Here is a 17,057-nt window from a genome sequence, read left to right as displayed (position 1 = left end):
CCCAGATTTAAGGTGGACTTTTGTTTGGGCCGACCGATCGTGTTTGGGCCCGATGGGTATTTGTTCTCGCCCTCGGACACTCGCGTTAAAAAGAAAAAGGCCTTTCGCACAAAAAAGAAAAAGGAAAAGGCCCAGTGGTAAGAGAGATGCAAGCGTAAGAATGGACGGCCTTTTTAGGCTGAAACACAAGAAAGGCTTCGTATAGAAATTGGTACAGCTCGAAGCCTCCAAACTTGACTATATTCAAGCTTATTCTCAAAAAAAAATTAAGAGACTATATTCAAGCTGCTCTCCTTAAAAAAAGAAAGGCTATTCAAGCTGCATCATTTTTTGTATGGCAATCAAGATATGTAAAGTAAACCCTGAGAGTTTCAACATGGTATATATTTATAACAAACTTTGTCACTCCTTCCGGTCCGAATTACCGTTGATTTGGTACAACTTTGCCTAAACAAATGTAGAAATTCCATCTCAACCTGCCTCATCTCCGTCAAATTCATTCATATGGATACACATAACGGAAAAGCCCCAACTTTAGACTTTCCATAACGGCTGCTTCCCTGGCTGGCAAGATGTGACAGAATTGGCAACTAGGCCACCATAGAACTTACCCTGCAACCTGCATCGATCTGCACGCATGGGGTTTCTCTTTAAAGAGATCTAGAAATGATTAAAGGTGACACGCATATATGCAAGCAGCAACACGGGACCATATACTATTCGCCCGGCCCAAACAAAGGACAAGAAGTTGTGGGCGGGCGCGTCGACGTTCACGTACGGTACGGAAGGAGGTGACCGGTGGTCCGGCGAGCGAGGCCCATTTGCATGTGGCCCCATAGGAGCACGTGGAGCTATGTTCCTAGCTTAGCTCTAGCCGGGCAAGAAGCGGCCATCGGCTCGCCACGCCTCTGCAGCTCTGCTTCCCGGACAGCTGGAATCAAAAGGATCTAGAAGCTCCATGATATATTGGTCCTGCTGGCTGGCGTACGTGTTGGCGATATTTTGTCTCTTTTTCTCTCGTTTCGTTTTTTACGACAAGAGAGAACATGATTGATTGAATTATGCTATTGTCATTAGTCACTGCATTGGACCCACGCGATAAGAAATTTTTGCGGCCGTGACCGGGCATTCTCAAAACTATTGACAAAACTAACCTAACGGAAAGCTCAGAAGAAAACATGTGGACTTCCCGCCTGACATTATTGGCGGAATGCACTGTAGCGGTACACGTGCAGTGTCTGTGCATTCGAAAAGTGTTTTTGCTCCCTTTCGCTAATGCTATTGGAGGAAAACTCCTTTCGTCAGGTTATTTTTGCAATTTAAGGACCAAATTTGCCAAAAATGTTAACGGGGGCCAGTGCGGAAAAAAAATCGATGATTCAACTTATTGTCACCACCACCCCCACCAGATGTCTACTGACTATCGTTCATGTCTGTCTCCCAGATGTAGTAGCTATTGTTGAGCAGTAAACCCTCTTGCATGCAACCGTGAACTGGTGGCTGTGGGTGTGGCCACGCCGGAGATGGAGAAGCGATCAGACAGCATACATCTCAGTTCTCACCCAGACGTAGAGGAGAAAAGTAATTCGTCCGTCGTTTTCCCCAGGAATCACAATCAGCTTCGGCTCGATCAGCTCTCGCGCGCGGCGGCCGGCCTTGAGCGTGCCACGTACCCTCCTCGCCCGCCTCGGGTTTTCGTTAGTCCCCATCGATCGCGCAGGTTCATACGTACGTACGTGCGTCGATCTCCATCTTAGAGTCGTTTCTCTCGCTGGATCCGAAAAGTCTGGTCTCCGTCGCCGGTGGCCGAGTGGCCGGGGTCCATGCAGGGGGGATTCGTGTGTTTCTGGGTTTCTGGACTCTTTGAGAAGGACAGTCGACGGGGACGTGAACTAGGTAGCACTTGGGCGACCACGTGAAGTCGCACGCGCCGCACGTGCCAGACCCCCCCGCACACGACGACCGATGTGGCGATACTCATGTACCGGTGTACGTACTCCGTACCATTTTCACGGAAATATCTGCAATACGTACTACTCCTATTTACGTTTCGCAAGGGAAACCTGCAGTACGCGCAAGGAAACAAGCTTCCTTTCAGGAGATTTTGAGAGACGGAACTCTCGGATTATTGTTAGTACTCTAATATTTCTTTTCTTGCTTAGAATAGACGGACCCAAGAACAAAGGCACACACCTCGGATAAAGAACAGCAAACGCATGCATCTACGTGATGACACGTGTGCGTGCATTTTGTGCATCCCCTTGACCCTGTCCGAATGGCCATTCCGAATCCTGAACTAACGAAACGCGCGACCATCCATCCTAGCTTATCTTGCTCCTCACCACTCCTGCCTAACCGCCCGCATCCTATAAATCAAACCATTCTCCAAACATTTCCAATCAAGCGAAATAAGAGCCCAAGAGCAATAAAATTAACTCCATCTCGCAGCAAAAAAGGTCAAGAAGAATAAGCCAACTACGTACGTGGAGGGGAAGTGTCTAGCAACGATGGAGATGAAGAAGATCGCCTTCGCCGCCCTCATGATCGCCGCCTCGGCCACCGCCGTCGTGGCCACCGAGGAAGCCAAGGCCGCCAGCGACGCCAATGCCGTGGCCGGTGCCCCCGCCGCCGCCCTCGTCGCATCCGTCCTCGCATATTTCCTCTACTAAATGCGGATCTACAGGAATCGATCCAGAGGAGGGAGACCGATCGATGTTTATCACATATTAGCATCGTCGCCTCGCCTGATCAGTCGCACCCGTGCTCGCATGCATAATTGCATATGCATGCGAATACTGCGGTGTTGGTTTTTGTTAATTTTTCATTTTATCATGAATGTTTGGTGTTAACCTGTGATGATATACCATTGTCGTATCCGTGTAATTGATTTTTAATCTCATCACATCTTAGATCTTATATATTTATTAATATTCAAAACACTTTTTCGAACCTCCGCGCACGTGTATACGGAGTACGTTAAACTGAAAGAAAACATCTACGGAGTAGAAAACAAATCCCATGGCCCCCCTATATGTGTATAGTATTAGGTGTTCTAGAATTATGTAAAAAAATTGTGTGAGCAAACTCTTCGTTTAATTTGTTCCGGTATACTTCGACAGTCGAACCCGATCTTAATTAGGACCGTATGCAGAAGAAGGTGTGTTCTCGAACTAGGAACTTGCACATTGTATGTTTAGAAGTCCAAGCTGCATAATTATCTACTAAACATATACTCCCTCCGTCCACAGATAAGTGTGTCTCTGGGTTTTGTTTTAAAGTCGAATATTTTTCTATTTGACCAATTTTGTTGAAAAAAATAGCTACACATATGACATCAAATCAGTATATTATGAAACTGTATTTCAAAACAGATCTAATGATACTAATTTAGTGTCATAAATGTTGCTATGTAGTTCCAACAGAGTCGGTCAAACTCTAATATGGAAAAAAGAAGATAGAGAGAAATATGAAAATTGATTATTGTGGAACGTAAATGGTACCACAACGTCCTTCTTTCAAGAGGAATACTAGTGAAAATGGAATTTTATGTATCCCCGTATGCTGGAATTTTCATTTGTCTTACTAAACCCAAACTAATTTCCATCAACCCCACATAAGTACTTTGCACATATTCTGAACTCCTCCCGTGACCCCCATTGAGATCCCACATTCCTCCACCCCCATTCTCCTTTGCACTGTTGCTCCCCTTTGGTCAATTTTTATGTGTCCGGCAAATATATGATATCACTTAGTTCCGTCCATTTTCCTCTCTACGCTCGACAACATGCAACAGTTGCACGAAGAACTTGTGTCTAGCATGGTGAATGGTGTGTCCTTGGGTGGCCCAGGTACGTTTGCATGTTGATGAGGTTATTCTTGGGCGCAGACAAAGCGTCGGTGCAGGTTTGTAAGACGAACCGAACTTGTCCTATGGTCCTCCTAGCCCTGGGCAGTGATGATATTATGCATCCGACGAGCACATATATATTAGTCCTGGAAAATAGCCGCCTCATTATCTAATATGAAATCCATCGTACCTCAAATGTAACATTCCCTGTAAAATTGGGAATTCGTTGGCGAATCGAACGTCGCATCCGTAGAAGACAAAGAGTGACGACATATTTGTCGCCCGCTGTGTTGTGGAAATCAAGAAAACGGTGTGAACTTGTTAATCGGTAGAAGAGTAAAGCGAGAGATAGTCAATTTGCTTAAATACATAACACAAGTATAACACAAGTCACCTCAAAGGAGCGGGGAGTAAGGGCAGGGGCCATGTTCCCCCTCCCCTTTACTTCATGACACAGCCCACCTCAGGAAATGGCTGGGGGCCAGAGTTCTCCTACCCTTTACTTCATAACAAAGCAAGGGTGAAACATGTGCTTAAGAAAGCCTCGGCCTTTGGCGCTACGACTACTACACAATTGGACACATGTGACCGATACGTGCCGAACAACCCCACCGGTGACAAGCGCCACAGCGCCACCTGAGGTACAACTACGTGACATTCTATGCATATGCAAGACATTCCACAACTCGTGTTCGATGAGATTTTGTACCCAATTATCTCTTTAGACATGTATAAAAATATATTACATGGCCGGGTGCAAGTTCAACCAATACGGTGCAGCATGCGGTCCTCCTTATCATAGGAAATCGCTGGTTTCTGAGACGATGTAAGACTACTCATAGTAACATATTGTGTTACTCTCACTATTGACATAGTAACATAAACTAGTAACATATATTGTACATGTTACTACTTTATGTTACTATGCAATATTTTTTTGAAGCGAACTACGGCGGACGAAAGCCAGCCTGCACAACATTTTCATTAAATAAAAGAATTGGGATACAACAAGTACAAAGGGTAGCATTTGCCAATAGAAACACAAAAAAGAGAAAACTTAGGATCTCGAAACATGCCAACGGCGATAGACATGCACAATAAAGAACATCTACAATGCAGTCGAAAGGCGTCAAGCTGTCGACCTCCCCCAAACACTGTGTCGTCGATGACGTTGAAGGGTGGCGCAGCCGAGGCGCCACGACACCGGCATAGCCGGCCTATTTGAAGGGCCATGCACCACCGAGACCTGCCGCGACGGAGAATGCCGCCGACGAAATCGAAGGATGACTCATCACTGAGAACATATGACTACCTCCAAGTGCCACCGGCCGACCGAAAGGACACACACCACCGAGAATACGACACGACACCTATGTGCCGACGGTGTGAAAGGCATCGCGTGCCGAGACAACACCGAAGGAAAATAAACGCACACTCTCGCCGGACATAAACCAAGAACCTAGGTGACATAAGAAAGCACCCAACCTCCAACAAACCTTAGGCGAAGAACTCCCAATGTTAAGCACGCGACCGGAAGCAATGACGAGTCGGGGTCTCCAAGGCAACGCCTCCAAGGAGGAAAATGACATTCGTACGTCATCATCGCCCGATCCAACAATCGCCAGATCTTAGGTTTTCACCCGAAGACCTCCGAACAACAATGCACAAAGAAACAACTCCTCGATGAAGCCTCCAGCGAGGGGAACGACACCGAAAGGCACCGTCATCATCGGCAAAGACTGAGGCCCTACAAGCTTTCACCCGGAGCAACATCTTGCGCAAAAACGAAGGCAGCAGACAAAAGCACGCAGCAGCAGCAACCAAAGCACATAATGTGGAGGAAGTTGCAGAAGCCTGAACCCGGACCCGTGCTGCCGCATGCCGAAGCCGCCAAGAAACGCTGGATCAGGTTGTCCCCGCGATACGAAGCACCAGATCCAAGCACCCCGCTCCCAATCCCAGCACCGGTCGACCGATGACCCAAGCCCACGCACAGCAGGGTAGGGGGCGCCCGACCGACAGCAAGGCCCAGCCTAGGACGCACCGCACAGGGGAGTTCCGCCCACAGCCACCATCCACGAGAGAGCCCGAAGGAGGACTGTGCAACAGCCAACAACGGTGCGGAGTGGATCTGACAAAGAAGACGCCGGATCCGTCGGACAGGCCACCGGATCCGGCCGGCAGGACGCCGGATTTGGCCGGAGAACGCCACCGCCGCCGCATGGCCAGGTGGGCCAGCGACCCCCGGCGCGTCACCTGCCGCCTGCAGCAGCCGTTGAGGAGAAGGCCCCGCCGCCGCCTGCACCGCGCGGGCTTTGCCCGCCGGCGACCACCGGCGGCGGCGAGGGGGAGGGATGGGCGTTGTGGTCTCTCGGGGGCTCGCTTGGTCGCTGCCCGAGTCGCCCCTACAGAGCGACGCCGGGTTTTTCCCTTTGACCCTTTCGCACTGAACCCTGATGTTTTCTTACTATGCAATATAACTAGCCTAAAGCGTCTCTTTAGTGAAACGATGGATATGATATTGTTAATTGCTTGTCGGGAAGATAGGCTAAACGAACGGTGCCATACATGTAGACACGCGAGCTATTTTCGTCGCACTATGACCCTTTCCGGCAAAGCACTAATCAAACGCGTGACCATCCATCCATCCAAGCAAATCTCCTAACCGCTCGTGCCTAAGCATCCCAGCCTATAAAATCAAACCACTCTCCAAGCATTTCTAATCTCAAGCGAGAAATAAGAGCCAATCAATAAACTCCATCTCCCACAGCAAAGAATAAAATAAAACCAGTCACAGGCCGGGCAGCCTTATAGCTACGATGGAGTTGAAGAAGATCGCCTTCGCCGCCCTCATGTTGGCCGCCTCGGCCACCGCCGCCGTGGCCACTGAGGCCGCCAAGCCCGCCAGCGACGGCAATGCCGTGGCGGCCGCCCCCACCGTCGCGCTCGCCGCCGTCTCCTTTCTCGCATACTTCCTCTACTGATTAAGCGCGGATAAAAAGATCGAGAGCAGGGAGATGTTATCACAGATTATAGCGTCGCCTTAGCTCGGTCGCACCCTTGCATGCCTGCGTGCGTGCAAATAATGCGGTGTTTGTTTTCATTGATTTTCATTATGGATTTCTGATGTTGAGTGGTGATGACACGCACCAGTTATATGTATATCCGCATATGTTTAATCGTGACAAATTTATATAATTTCTATTCTTCTTCCATATATTTTTCCGTCCAACAAAGGATGTCTCAACTTTAACTAAATTTGAATGCATTTATACACTAAGTTATGTCTAGACACATCCAAATTTTAACAAACTTGAGACATCTTTTGTTGAACGGAGGGAGTACATGAATCAACCAGTTTATTTTGCTTGAGATTTATATATTTCGTCTCTTCAATTAATATTTTTTCTTTTGAGAAATCATATACGTGGTGTGATGCTAATGGTTAAGGACATTGTAACACAACACTAAATATCTTTCTCTAGAAAAAACCTCTTCAAACATGAACCGCCTCCAAAAGAATTCAAACACCACATTAGATATCTTTTACCCACTCTACTGAACATGTTTCAAATTTTCAGAAGCCCTAGCATTTCAAAGGTCACCGAAAGTTACGAATTGTCCAAAACTATTTTGGCATTATGTCGACCGGAAGTCACTGAATTTAAACAGATTTGGACCAAAACTAAATGTTAGAATTTAAATTTTGTTTCAATCTAGCTCGAAATTTCAAGGTAAAATTTGTGTATCTACCGAAATTTTGAACACCCACGCTCGAATTCACAGCCGACCGCACTGTGTGGCCACGTAGGTTGACATGTGGGACAATAGTTTGGAGTTAAATTCCATTGAAATTTATTGTTGATCAAAATTCAATTCATTTCGATCAACATAGCACCAAAAGAATTTCCGAAACTTTTTTGGCCTTCAAAACTACAGGCTTCTAAAATTTTAAACCGCAATCGGAAAGTATTCAGGGAGGGATACACCTCCAATGGTGGCATCACAGGCTTGATATGTGGGCCACTTCATGACGACGCCAAAAGTCATAATAAGAGAAATAGTGCGGCGTAAAAAACTAACTAAGGCCCTATTCGGTTTGGAGGATTTACAAAACATGGGAATAGGAAAAGTATAGGAATAAGATGCCCAAACCATCCAAATCCTTTGGAAAGCAAAACCTCAGGATTTCTGAATAACTAGCATTCGGTTGCACCATTTTGTAACATAGAAAAGGTACAGGAATACATAGCCGTTAGCACACAATTAATTGACTCAACTAGCCGTTAGCTTTCAACTAGTACTAGTACGTGTATAAATAGCCTCACTGGTTCTCTTCAGTTCTTCTTTTTTCCAGCTATTTCTCGCACACTATGCTCTGTTTTATTCTCTTCAATCTCAGCTTTGTTCCTGGACAAGCCAACACAACAAGGCATAACTGGCTGGAGAAATAAGGTCTGCAAAAAAAAACTTATTTTCTCCCAAGCAAAAGTAATGATTTTCTTTACTCTCTTCCATTGATTTTTCAGCATCATCTACACAACATCATTTCACAACATGTAGTCAAGCTACCAGCGTAGATTAGCAACTGATGATGAGTTCATTAATTTTGTTCTCCCTACTTTAGAAGAGTCATCACCATCATCTTCTAGTAGGAGACCAATGCACACAGCAAAGCTTACAGGTGCTTGTCGTGTTCATGAGATCCTGACTGGACATGAAAGCTTATGCAAAAGGAACTTTCGCATGGAGGTTCCCATTTTTCTTGCACTAGTCAATAAGTTGTGTGAGAAAAAATATCTAGCTGATACAACATATGTTTCAGTAGAAGAACAAGTTACTATATTTTTGTATGCAGTAGCAAAAAATGCAACCAATGAAACACTTCAAGATTGGTTTCAACATAGCCCAGATACAATACATCGACATTTCAAAAGAGTTCTTGAAGGAATCACAAATCTCACACCTATCTACATACGTCCACCTTCTCTGCACCCGCATTCAATACTGAGGAAACCAAAATTTTACCCCTTCTTCAAGGTACGACTACATTTTGAATTGTTTTGGTTTAACATTGGAATAGAATAATTTTAAATATCTAACTTTGACTTGTCTTGTGTGCAGAATTGTATTGGTGCTGTACATGGTACTCATATCCCTATGAAACTTCCATTGGATCAACAAGAGCCATACAGAAATAGGAAGCAAACAATCTCACAGAATGCGATGGTTGCTTGTAATTTTGATTTGAAGTTTGTACATATAAATCCTGGTTGGGAGGGATCAGCTTCGGATGCAAGAGTTCTACAAGATGCACTTAACCATGGTTTTGAAGTTCCTGATGGCAAATTTTATCTAGTAGATGCTGGTTATGCAAATACACCTCAATTTCTTGCTCCCTATCATGGTACTAGGTATCACTTAAATGAACAAGGAAGAGCACGTCAAAAGCCACAGAATCACAAGGAACTATTCAATCTCCGACATGCTCAACTTCGGAATCATATTGAGAGAATTATTGGCATATGGAAAATGAGATTTTCTATACTGAAAGTTGCTTCGAATTTCCCAAAAGAAAAATAGATTGACATATATGTGGCTTGTGCAGTTCTACATAACTTCATACGCATACACAATGGAGATATGACTTGGCCTAGTGATGCTACCATGGATATTGATCCTGACCAGATTGTTGATGTACCAAATGGAGACCATAGCTATCATGCTGACATCCATGCATTCAACAACTCCAGGCTTGCGGGACATCAAATGCGAGATACCATAGCACAACAAATGTGGGAGCAGTATGTATCACATAGAAATTCAAGATAAAGATAGTGAGAAGGCTCCCAAGTTGTATTACCACTGATGTAACTTGGAATATTAAAGTTCTAATCCATAATATAGTAGTCTTAATATATTTTTCCTTGTTCCTTACCATGGCTGCAACAGAGATAAGCTTATACAAAATATTACCATTGATGTTAGTTGGACCTCTCGGCCTACCAAAATATACTAACCACCAAATGGCCAAAATATATGCTAACCACCACATGACACCATGAGATATGCAGGTTCTACTACTGACCTCACGGCATACCAAAATATACTAACCACAAAATGACCAAACTATATGCTAATCACCACATGACACCATGAGATGCAGGTTCTAGCACTGATAATTTGTGTTGCTACGTGTAATCTCCCTTTTAATCCAAGCCAACCGTAGTTCATCACTAGAAAATGATAAGAAAACTTCCTTGTGATCTTTTGCTTGGAAGATATCTGACGCCAACAAAATGTCACTCGCTTGTAGACCATCTAACCCTTCAAGAGTTATAATACACTTGTTAATGCTGTAGGGATCCTCTGCTTTCTTCTCCTCAATAAAAGATTTCTTCTCCTCGATAGCTGCAAATCGGTCTATTTCTTCCTACTTCAGCTTTAGGTATCTCTCATGAAATCCCTCGGGAGGTTCAGCGGTACTTCTCTTTTGTTTTTTTGCACGTCTGCTGCTAGGCTTCTCAGTACGTGCTTGTGCAGAGCTTGGTGTGGATTTCATTTGTTGAAAAGGTGTTGATGAACGCTGGGCTGCATCCACAATGAAATCCTCAGTTTCTTCCTCAATAGAAAAATGCATACCATATTCTCCGGCACCTTGTAAAGTAGGTGATGGAGACTGATAAGCATCAGGCTGTTCATCAACAGAAATCACCACATTATTTGCCCTGCTTGCATAATAGTCCATACCACGACGAGTCCTTCCTTCAGCATGACGGCCTACATATATGTTCAATAAAAATTACATTGGCATCAAGAAAAACATGACTAAAGCATGCTGAAAAAACACAAAGCTATAAGGATATTTCGCTAACCGTCGTAGAGTGGAACCAATTCATCATAGTATGGGAAAGACTTGTCTCGCCATTGGAGGGCATCCTTGCTGTTCTTGCGAGCAGCAAATGTGGCCCAAATATCTGTTGGTGCATCTACCATCATTCTCACGCTATCCCATCCAAAACCACTTTCAGCTAACAAGTCTTTTACACTTCGATAATCTTTTTTTAAATCCTGCTCCTTTTGCTTGACTTGGTTAACAGTGAATGACACAACAAACTTGGTATTCAATTGAGAAGTAATACTTGTCCATGCTTCCTTACTCCATGCATTTTGGTTTCGAAAACCAGGCACATCATGATCTTTCAAGAGTTGAATAAGAAATAGCTTCATTTGGTGACTCCATTTAGCTCTAGGACAAGGCCTTACGGTACCTAAAGCAGGTAGAAATTTGCTCAATTTCAACTATATTAGTCCTTCTAAGGAAGTAGGAGAACACACTAATCCAATTTATTTAAAACTGGAGCAATACCTATATATTATGCGCTTCATCTGCAGTACCAAATTACTAATGCAAGAAATTTAACCCTTCAAGAGTAATACCTATTTGTTGAGAAGGCTGAGAAGTCACACGATCAGCTTCAAAATCGCTTAGTCCCTGCGATTGTGAACTATGGCCTTGTTGCTCATAGCTCCGGTGATTACCATTCTGTAATAAGACAACAGTATTATTGCAACCAAAATAATCACCACAACTGATTGCTAATATTCTTCATCTGCACCTAAGCATCACACATTGGTGCTGCAGATTAATTACTGCTACGTAGGAGCACGTTAGTACACTGGCCAGAGTAATCTCATTCAGTCATTCAGAAATGACTAGGGCACACAGTAGATGGAGATTGATTGGTTCCGGCTTGAGAAAGATTACTTGGTGTACTGGTTCTACCTTCGGAATTGTCATATGGTTGTATTTAACATCTCCTAATTATTGTCCAAAGCCAACTAATCATCTGGTTGTATTTAACAAAGAAAAACTCTGCTATTAATCTCCTAAGGGGACTGAAACCACAAAATTGATGAATCAGATCGATTGATCTCTGAACACCTGACATACCTGCAAAGAGGAACAAATGGCCATGCTGTAGGGACGACCTGGAGCAGCCGGAGAAGACGAGATGGCCGAGCCTCGCCGTAGTGACGCGGGCAGAGAAGACGAGATGGGCGAGGGGAGAAACCAGCAGACGGGATTTGGTGGCTATCGTCGGTCGCTGCTCCCCTTCTAGACGAGGCAGAGTGCCTCCCTTTTATCCCCTTTTATTTGCCCTCATGAAAGATCCAGATATATTACTTTTGCCGCGAGAGTTGGCGCGAGAGTAGCGCGCGAGGGGCACTTCGCGCAGTCGTTCCGCGCCAGGTATTTTTACATGCGGTCGGACTTCATGTTGAGATTCCGCTGGAAACAGGCTCAAGAATCGGTTTTCCTAAGGAACTCGGTATCACCGATCCTGTGAACCGAATGTCACATACAAGAAAATATCCTCTGGTTCAGAATCCCATAAGAATCTCACAGATTTCCTGCAAACCGAAGGAGGCCTAAATATTTCCTCCGTCCCGAACCACCAACTGACGTCAATTTGTATAAGAATCTATACAAATTCACGTCGTTTAATTTGGACGGAGGGAGTAGGTAAAAAAAATGTTCAATGTATAAAATGTGCCACAAATCTTTAGTGAGGGTAAAAGAAAATGAATACCAGACTTAACCACTGAGTCACTCGACCACTCGTGCCCAACGCGTCAGGCGATGGAGTTTTGCTCCCCAGCTGGATGCCAACATCTCGGCAGACGGGATGTGATCGAGCCTGCATCTGTCGTCTGGGTGAATACTGCAAGTGATCTCGTGCTCATGCCACACAGAGTGCCAGAGTCGACAAGACATGAAGCAGTGAAGCAGACGGCACCATCCAGCAATGCTAGCGATGAAATTGCACCTTCCTACGCAAAACGTCACTTCTACGAATTTTTTCCAGATTTCATCACGTATTGGTATAATGAGTTGCAGCTAGGTACTAATAAATCACGTTTCTGACATGTGGGTCCCGCATGTCAGTGCCAACATGCACTACTACAAAACACAACATAAGTGACGAGTCATCAGTGACGAGCCTTTCCCGCCCGCCACTGATGACCCCTTATCAGTGACGGGCGTACAACCCGTCACTGATGACCCCTCATCCGTGACGGGCACGGGATGCCCGTTACTCATGATCCAATGCGAAAACTTGCAAAAATCACCAAAACACACATCAGTGGCGGGCACAAACGATAGGCCCGCCACTGATGTTCCCAGTAATGCTGGGCCAAAAAGCCAATTTAAAGCCCAATCCAGTTCCAGTCCCATGGTTTGGAGGGACCCTATAACAATCACTACACCAGCGAACTCCCTCCCCAGCCGCCGCACATCTCTCCCTCCTCCCTGCTCACCCCAGATTCTTTTCCCCTCCCTCCTCCTCTCTCCTCCCGATCCTTCCTGCCGCCTCCCCCCCGATCTCCCTCCCTCCTCCCCTATCTCCCTTCCTCCTCCTCGATCTGCCTCCCTCCTCCCCGATCTCCTCCCTCCTCCTCGATCTGCCCCTGCCCCTCTCGCTTCCTCCACAGCAACGCGCCGCCCCTCTCCTTCCTCCGTCTCGCACGGTGCCAGGAGAAGCAGTAGCCATGGAGCACCCGGATCTTGAGTATCTCCATCTCTCTCTTTCTCCATGTCTCTGATTTCTCTCTTGAGTTTTCTCTCTTTTTGCAGCCATGGAGCGCCGTCGTCCCCGTCGAGGAGGCCACCGCCGCTTGGGGACGAGGAAGCCGCCGCCCACGAGCCCGCCTGTCTCCGGATCCGCCTCCATCGACTTCGGTTTGTATTCTTCCCCTCTCTTGCTTCTCTCCCTCTCTCTTCCTCTCTCGGTTCATTCTAAATCCCCCCCTCTCTCTCTCAGCTAGCTCGGGAAGCAATTTTGGCAAGAAAGTTGATCTGTGAATTTGTGTGTATGTACAGAATTTTGGCAAGCAATTTCTTTGTGTGTATGTACAGAATTTGTGTGAATAATTGTGTCATTTGATTTGTGATCCAATGAATTCGCGGGCCTGGGACCTGCTTTTTTTTTAATTCTCGAAATCACTGTCAGTGTCGGTCGGGGAATGGAGACCGCCACTGATGCTGCTGATATCAGTAACAGCTGTTGAACCTGCTACTGATGTGGGTGCTCTTCACTGACATCAAGTCAGTGGCAGGCGCTCCGCCCGCCACTGATGTCGTTTTTAGCCCGTTACTGATGTCCCATTATGTAGTAGTGATGTACCGAGCTTTTTGCCACGATGGACCGGGTCGGGTTTGGAGCCAACTGGTTAAAAGGAAATCACGTACAATTAGCTTCCAAAATATAGTAAATCGGGTCAGGTCCGGCTTGCCTCCACCGAATCAGACATGATTTTATTTTAATCGGTTGACTCAGACCCGACCCAGTCCACCGTGGTAAGGGGCCTGGTCCACGTTGGCACTGACACGCTGGTCTCACATGTCAAAATGTGGTTAGCTCGCTATTAAGACCTATTTGCAACTCATTAGATAAATATGCGACGAAAATTCGTAGGAGTGATGATTCGCGCGAACAGGCGGTGGAAGTTGCAATTTCGTCCGATGCTAGCAGCAGACTTGCGATTGACGCAAGTCTGAGCATCATCATCGTCATCGCCGGCTCTTAAAGACGGTAGGTCGGGTCAGGTCATGTCGACTACTGTATGCATGGATTGAACGGTGTGCTACAAAAGCGACCAACCATCTAATCTGATCTAGCAGCGGCAGCCACTGTGCCCGGCCCGTCCTATCCTATCATCATCTGACATGCTGATCAATGATGCGCAAGGAAGAAGATGCAAAAGAACAGTAGAGACGTGGAGATTCATCAGACCTCTTTTTACATTGTTACCGCGTCAGGGTAGAAATTTTCGTCCCGAGTTACCACGCGCTGCTGCTACCGCCTACAGAGAGTCAGATCGAAGTTTCCGCCATGGTCGAGCTACGGTGAGGCGGCGGGATGGTTGTCTGGCGCCTGTTCGGGCTGCGCGCCGCCGCTGGCGTTGTTGATGACGAAGTGAGCGCCTGCCGCCGCCGCCGGGGCCGTTTGGGGGAATGGCGGCATGGACGGCATGGCGGGGGCGCCGGGGAAGGCGAAGGTGGGCATCGGGCCACACGGGAACTGCGCGGCGGCGGCGGCGGCGACGAGGCGAGGGTCGAAGGCGGCGCCCATGCCGAAGCCCATGGCGCCGAGGTGGTGGTGGTGGAAGTGCGCCATGCCCATGCCCATGCCCATGCCCATGGGCGCCATCTGCATGGCCAGCATCGGCGGCACGCACAGCCCGGCCGCCGCCGCCGCCGGCCCCATGGACGACATCATCTGCACCTGGAGCTGCAGCGTCTTGAGGTACTCGATCGCTTCCTCCAGCATCGACGCCTTGTCGATCTTCAATCAAGCAGCATATGTCAGCCAGATCGTGTCGTTTTTTCCAATTGAATGAAAGCAAATGTGCTGCGAGATTGATTGACCTTGTTGCAGTTGGGGATGAGTTCCTGCAGCGCGCGCATCTTCTCGTTGATCCGATCCCTCCTCCTCTGCAATTCGCAAACCTCTCAATCTATGGATCTCAAATCTCAGGTGTATATGCTGTGCGTGTGTGCATTGGAGACGGGAGGACGAAGAAGAAGTACCCTTTCTGACATGTTGTGCACTTCGGCGGTGCGCCCCCGCTTCGTGCTCCTCGCCCCCGCCGCCGACCTCCGAAGCCCGCCGGCCTCGTCGTCCAGGTCCTGCGCATCGGGAATCGGATTAATTAATGGCTCAGCAGATGCGAGGATGGATCTCACTCCGGCCGTGCTTGCCTACCTCGTCATCCTGGCTGAGCGACCACTCGGCGGCGGCCTGGTGGCTGCTCCTCTTCAGCTGGTGGCTCCGGTCGCCGTTGTCGGAGCAGACAGACGAGGTCGTCGCCGTCGCGGCCGGCGGCAGCGGCGCCGGCGCCGACTCCGGTGCCCTTGCTTCTGGTTGCAGTCTCGTTAACGGCGGGGCCGGTTCGGGATGCCGGAGAGTTACCGGCGCCGGAGCCGGAGGGGGAGGGGCAGGAGCTGCGGCGGCCGTCGTGACCTTGGGCGGCGGCGGCTGCAGCCATGCCATCCTCTGCTCCGAGAACAGCGGGGTGCTCCTTAGCCGGTTCGTCGTCACCGCAGCTGTGGACATGGACTCCACTGGCGCCGGCGCCGGCGGGCGGTGCAGCGGCCTGGAGAAGAAGGTGAAGTTCAGGACGCTCTCGCCGCCGCTCGGCCGCGGCTGCTGCTTGGGCACGCCGACCGCGCCGCCGTGGGAGGTCGACGGCTGCGCGTGCGCATCTCCGGCTTCTTTGCCCGCCACCGCAGCGGGGAGGGCGCCGGAGTACCCGGGCAGCAAGCCGGGGGAGCAGTACTCCGCGGGCAGCGGGACCGCGCAATGGCCGCCGCCGTCGTCGTCCACGCCGACGATGGGGTAATGCAACCAGGGCACGGCGTCTTCGTCCTCCTGTACGGCGAGGAGGTCGCGCATGGCGTCTAGCGGCGCGGGGTGCTTGGCCAGGAGGTCTGGCCTGGGCCTGGTGGTGGCGAAGGGCGGGAACAGCGGCGGCGGGCGCCGGAATGCCGGCCCGTCGTCGGCCCACAGCAGCTCCGCCAGCTCGTCGTTGCCCGGCCCGCTCAGCATCTCACGCACGCGCCATCGCCATGAGCACCAAGCTAAGCTACCCGCAACCACACGGCACGCGCAGCTCAGCTCAGCTAAACCCCTGAAGCGGTTGATGTTCTACAATATCAGTAGTACTACTGTTGTTTTTTCCTCTGTTATGGTCCACGAAGTCACGAGCAGAGGAAGTAGAAGGGAGGAAGTTGCAACGCTACGGGAGAGGGGAATAGTTAAAAGTGCGACGCGGCACCTACCGAGGTGTACTCGCCATTGATGATGCCAACGGGTGGGGCGTGTTGGTTTGTGTTTCAAGTTCCCAGAGGACAGGAACTTCCGGCCCAACTTTCAGCCGTTACAGCTGTCGGAATTTTTTCGGCCCAATTTCATGCCGATGCTTCGGATGCTCTGTGTTACTTTTTAAAAAATTGCGAAACTTACTGCGGAACTTCTGGATATTTAAGAATATGTGGAATTTTCGGCCTCCAACCGGAACTTCCGGTGAGACCGTTACGGATCTGAATTGTCCTAATGCTCCTGTTATATATATCCTTGTATGCCGCCGTTTTGGGCAGAGTTCGCACGAGTTGCATCTGTAGAACCTCCCTGGCGTTGTAAAC

The 17,057-nt window shown here is 48.2% G+C and overlaps 2 protein-coding genes across 2 annotated transcripts; both read right to left on the bottom strand.

Moving 5' to 3' along the window:
- Positions 1-10,280: 10,280 nt before the first annotated feature.
- Positions 10,281-11,825, bottom strand: LOC100823560 (uncharacterized protein At2g29880-like). The gene is made up of 3 exons (XM_024458828.1): positions 11,802-11,825; positions 10,723-11,149; positions 10,281-10,627 (listed from the first exon to the last, which is right to left on the bottom strand). Exons 1-3 carry the CDS (start codon positions 11,823-11,825, stop codon positions 10,281-10,283), a joined length of 798 nt encoding a protein of 265 aa, XP_024314596.1.
- A 2,638-nt stretch (positions 11,826-14,463) lies between these two features.
- Positions 14,464-16,706, bottom strand: LOC100823250 (transcription factor APG). Its single transcript, XM_010233442.3, has 4 exons — positions 15,619-16,706; positions 15,444-15,542; positions 15,282-15,347; positions 14,464-15,198 (listed from the first exon to the last, which is right to left on the bottom strand). The coding sequence occupies exons 1-4, from the start codon at positions 16,459-16,461 to the stop codon at positions 14,755-14,757; spliced, it is 1,452 nt and encodes a 483-aa protein (XP_010231744.2). The 5' UTR covers positions 16,462-16,706; the 3' UTR covers positions 14,464-14,754.
- Positions 16,707-17,057: the final 351 nt, after the last annotated feature.

This window comes from Brachypodium distachyon, chromosome 2 (genome assembly GCF_000005505.3).
Source record: "Brachypodium distachyon strain Bd21 chromosome 2, Brachypodium_distachyon_v3.0, whole genome shotgun sequence".
NCBI lineage: Eukaryota > Viridiplantae > Streptophyta > Magnoliopsida > Poales > Poaceae > Brachypodium > Brachypodium distachyon.
This window is presented reverse-complemented; position numbering and strand designations above follow the sequence as displayed.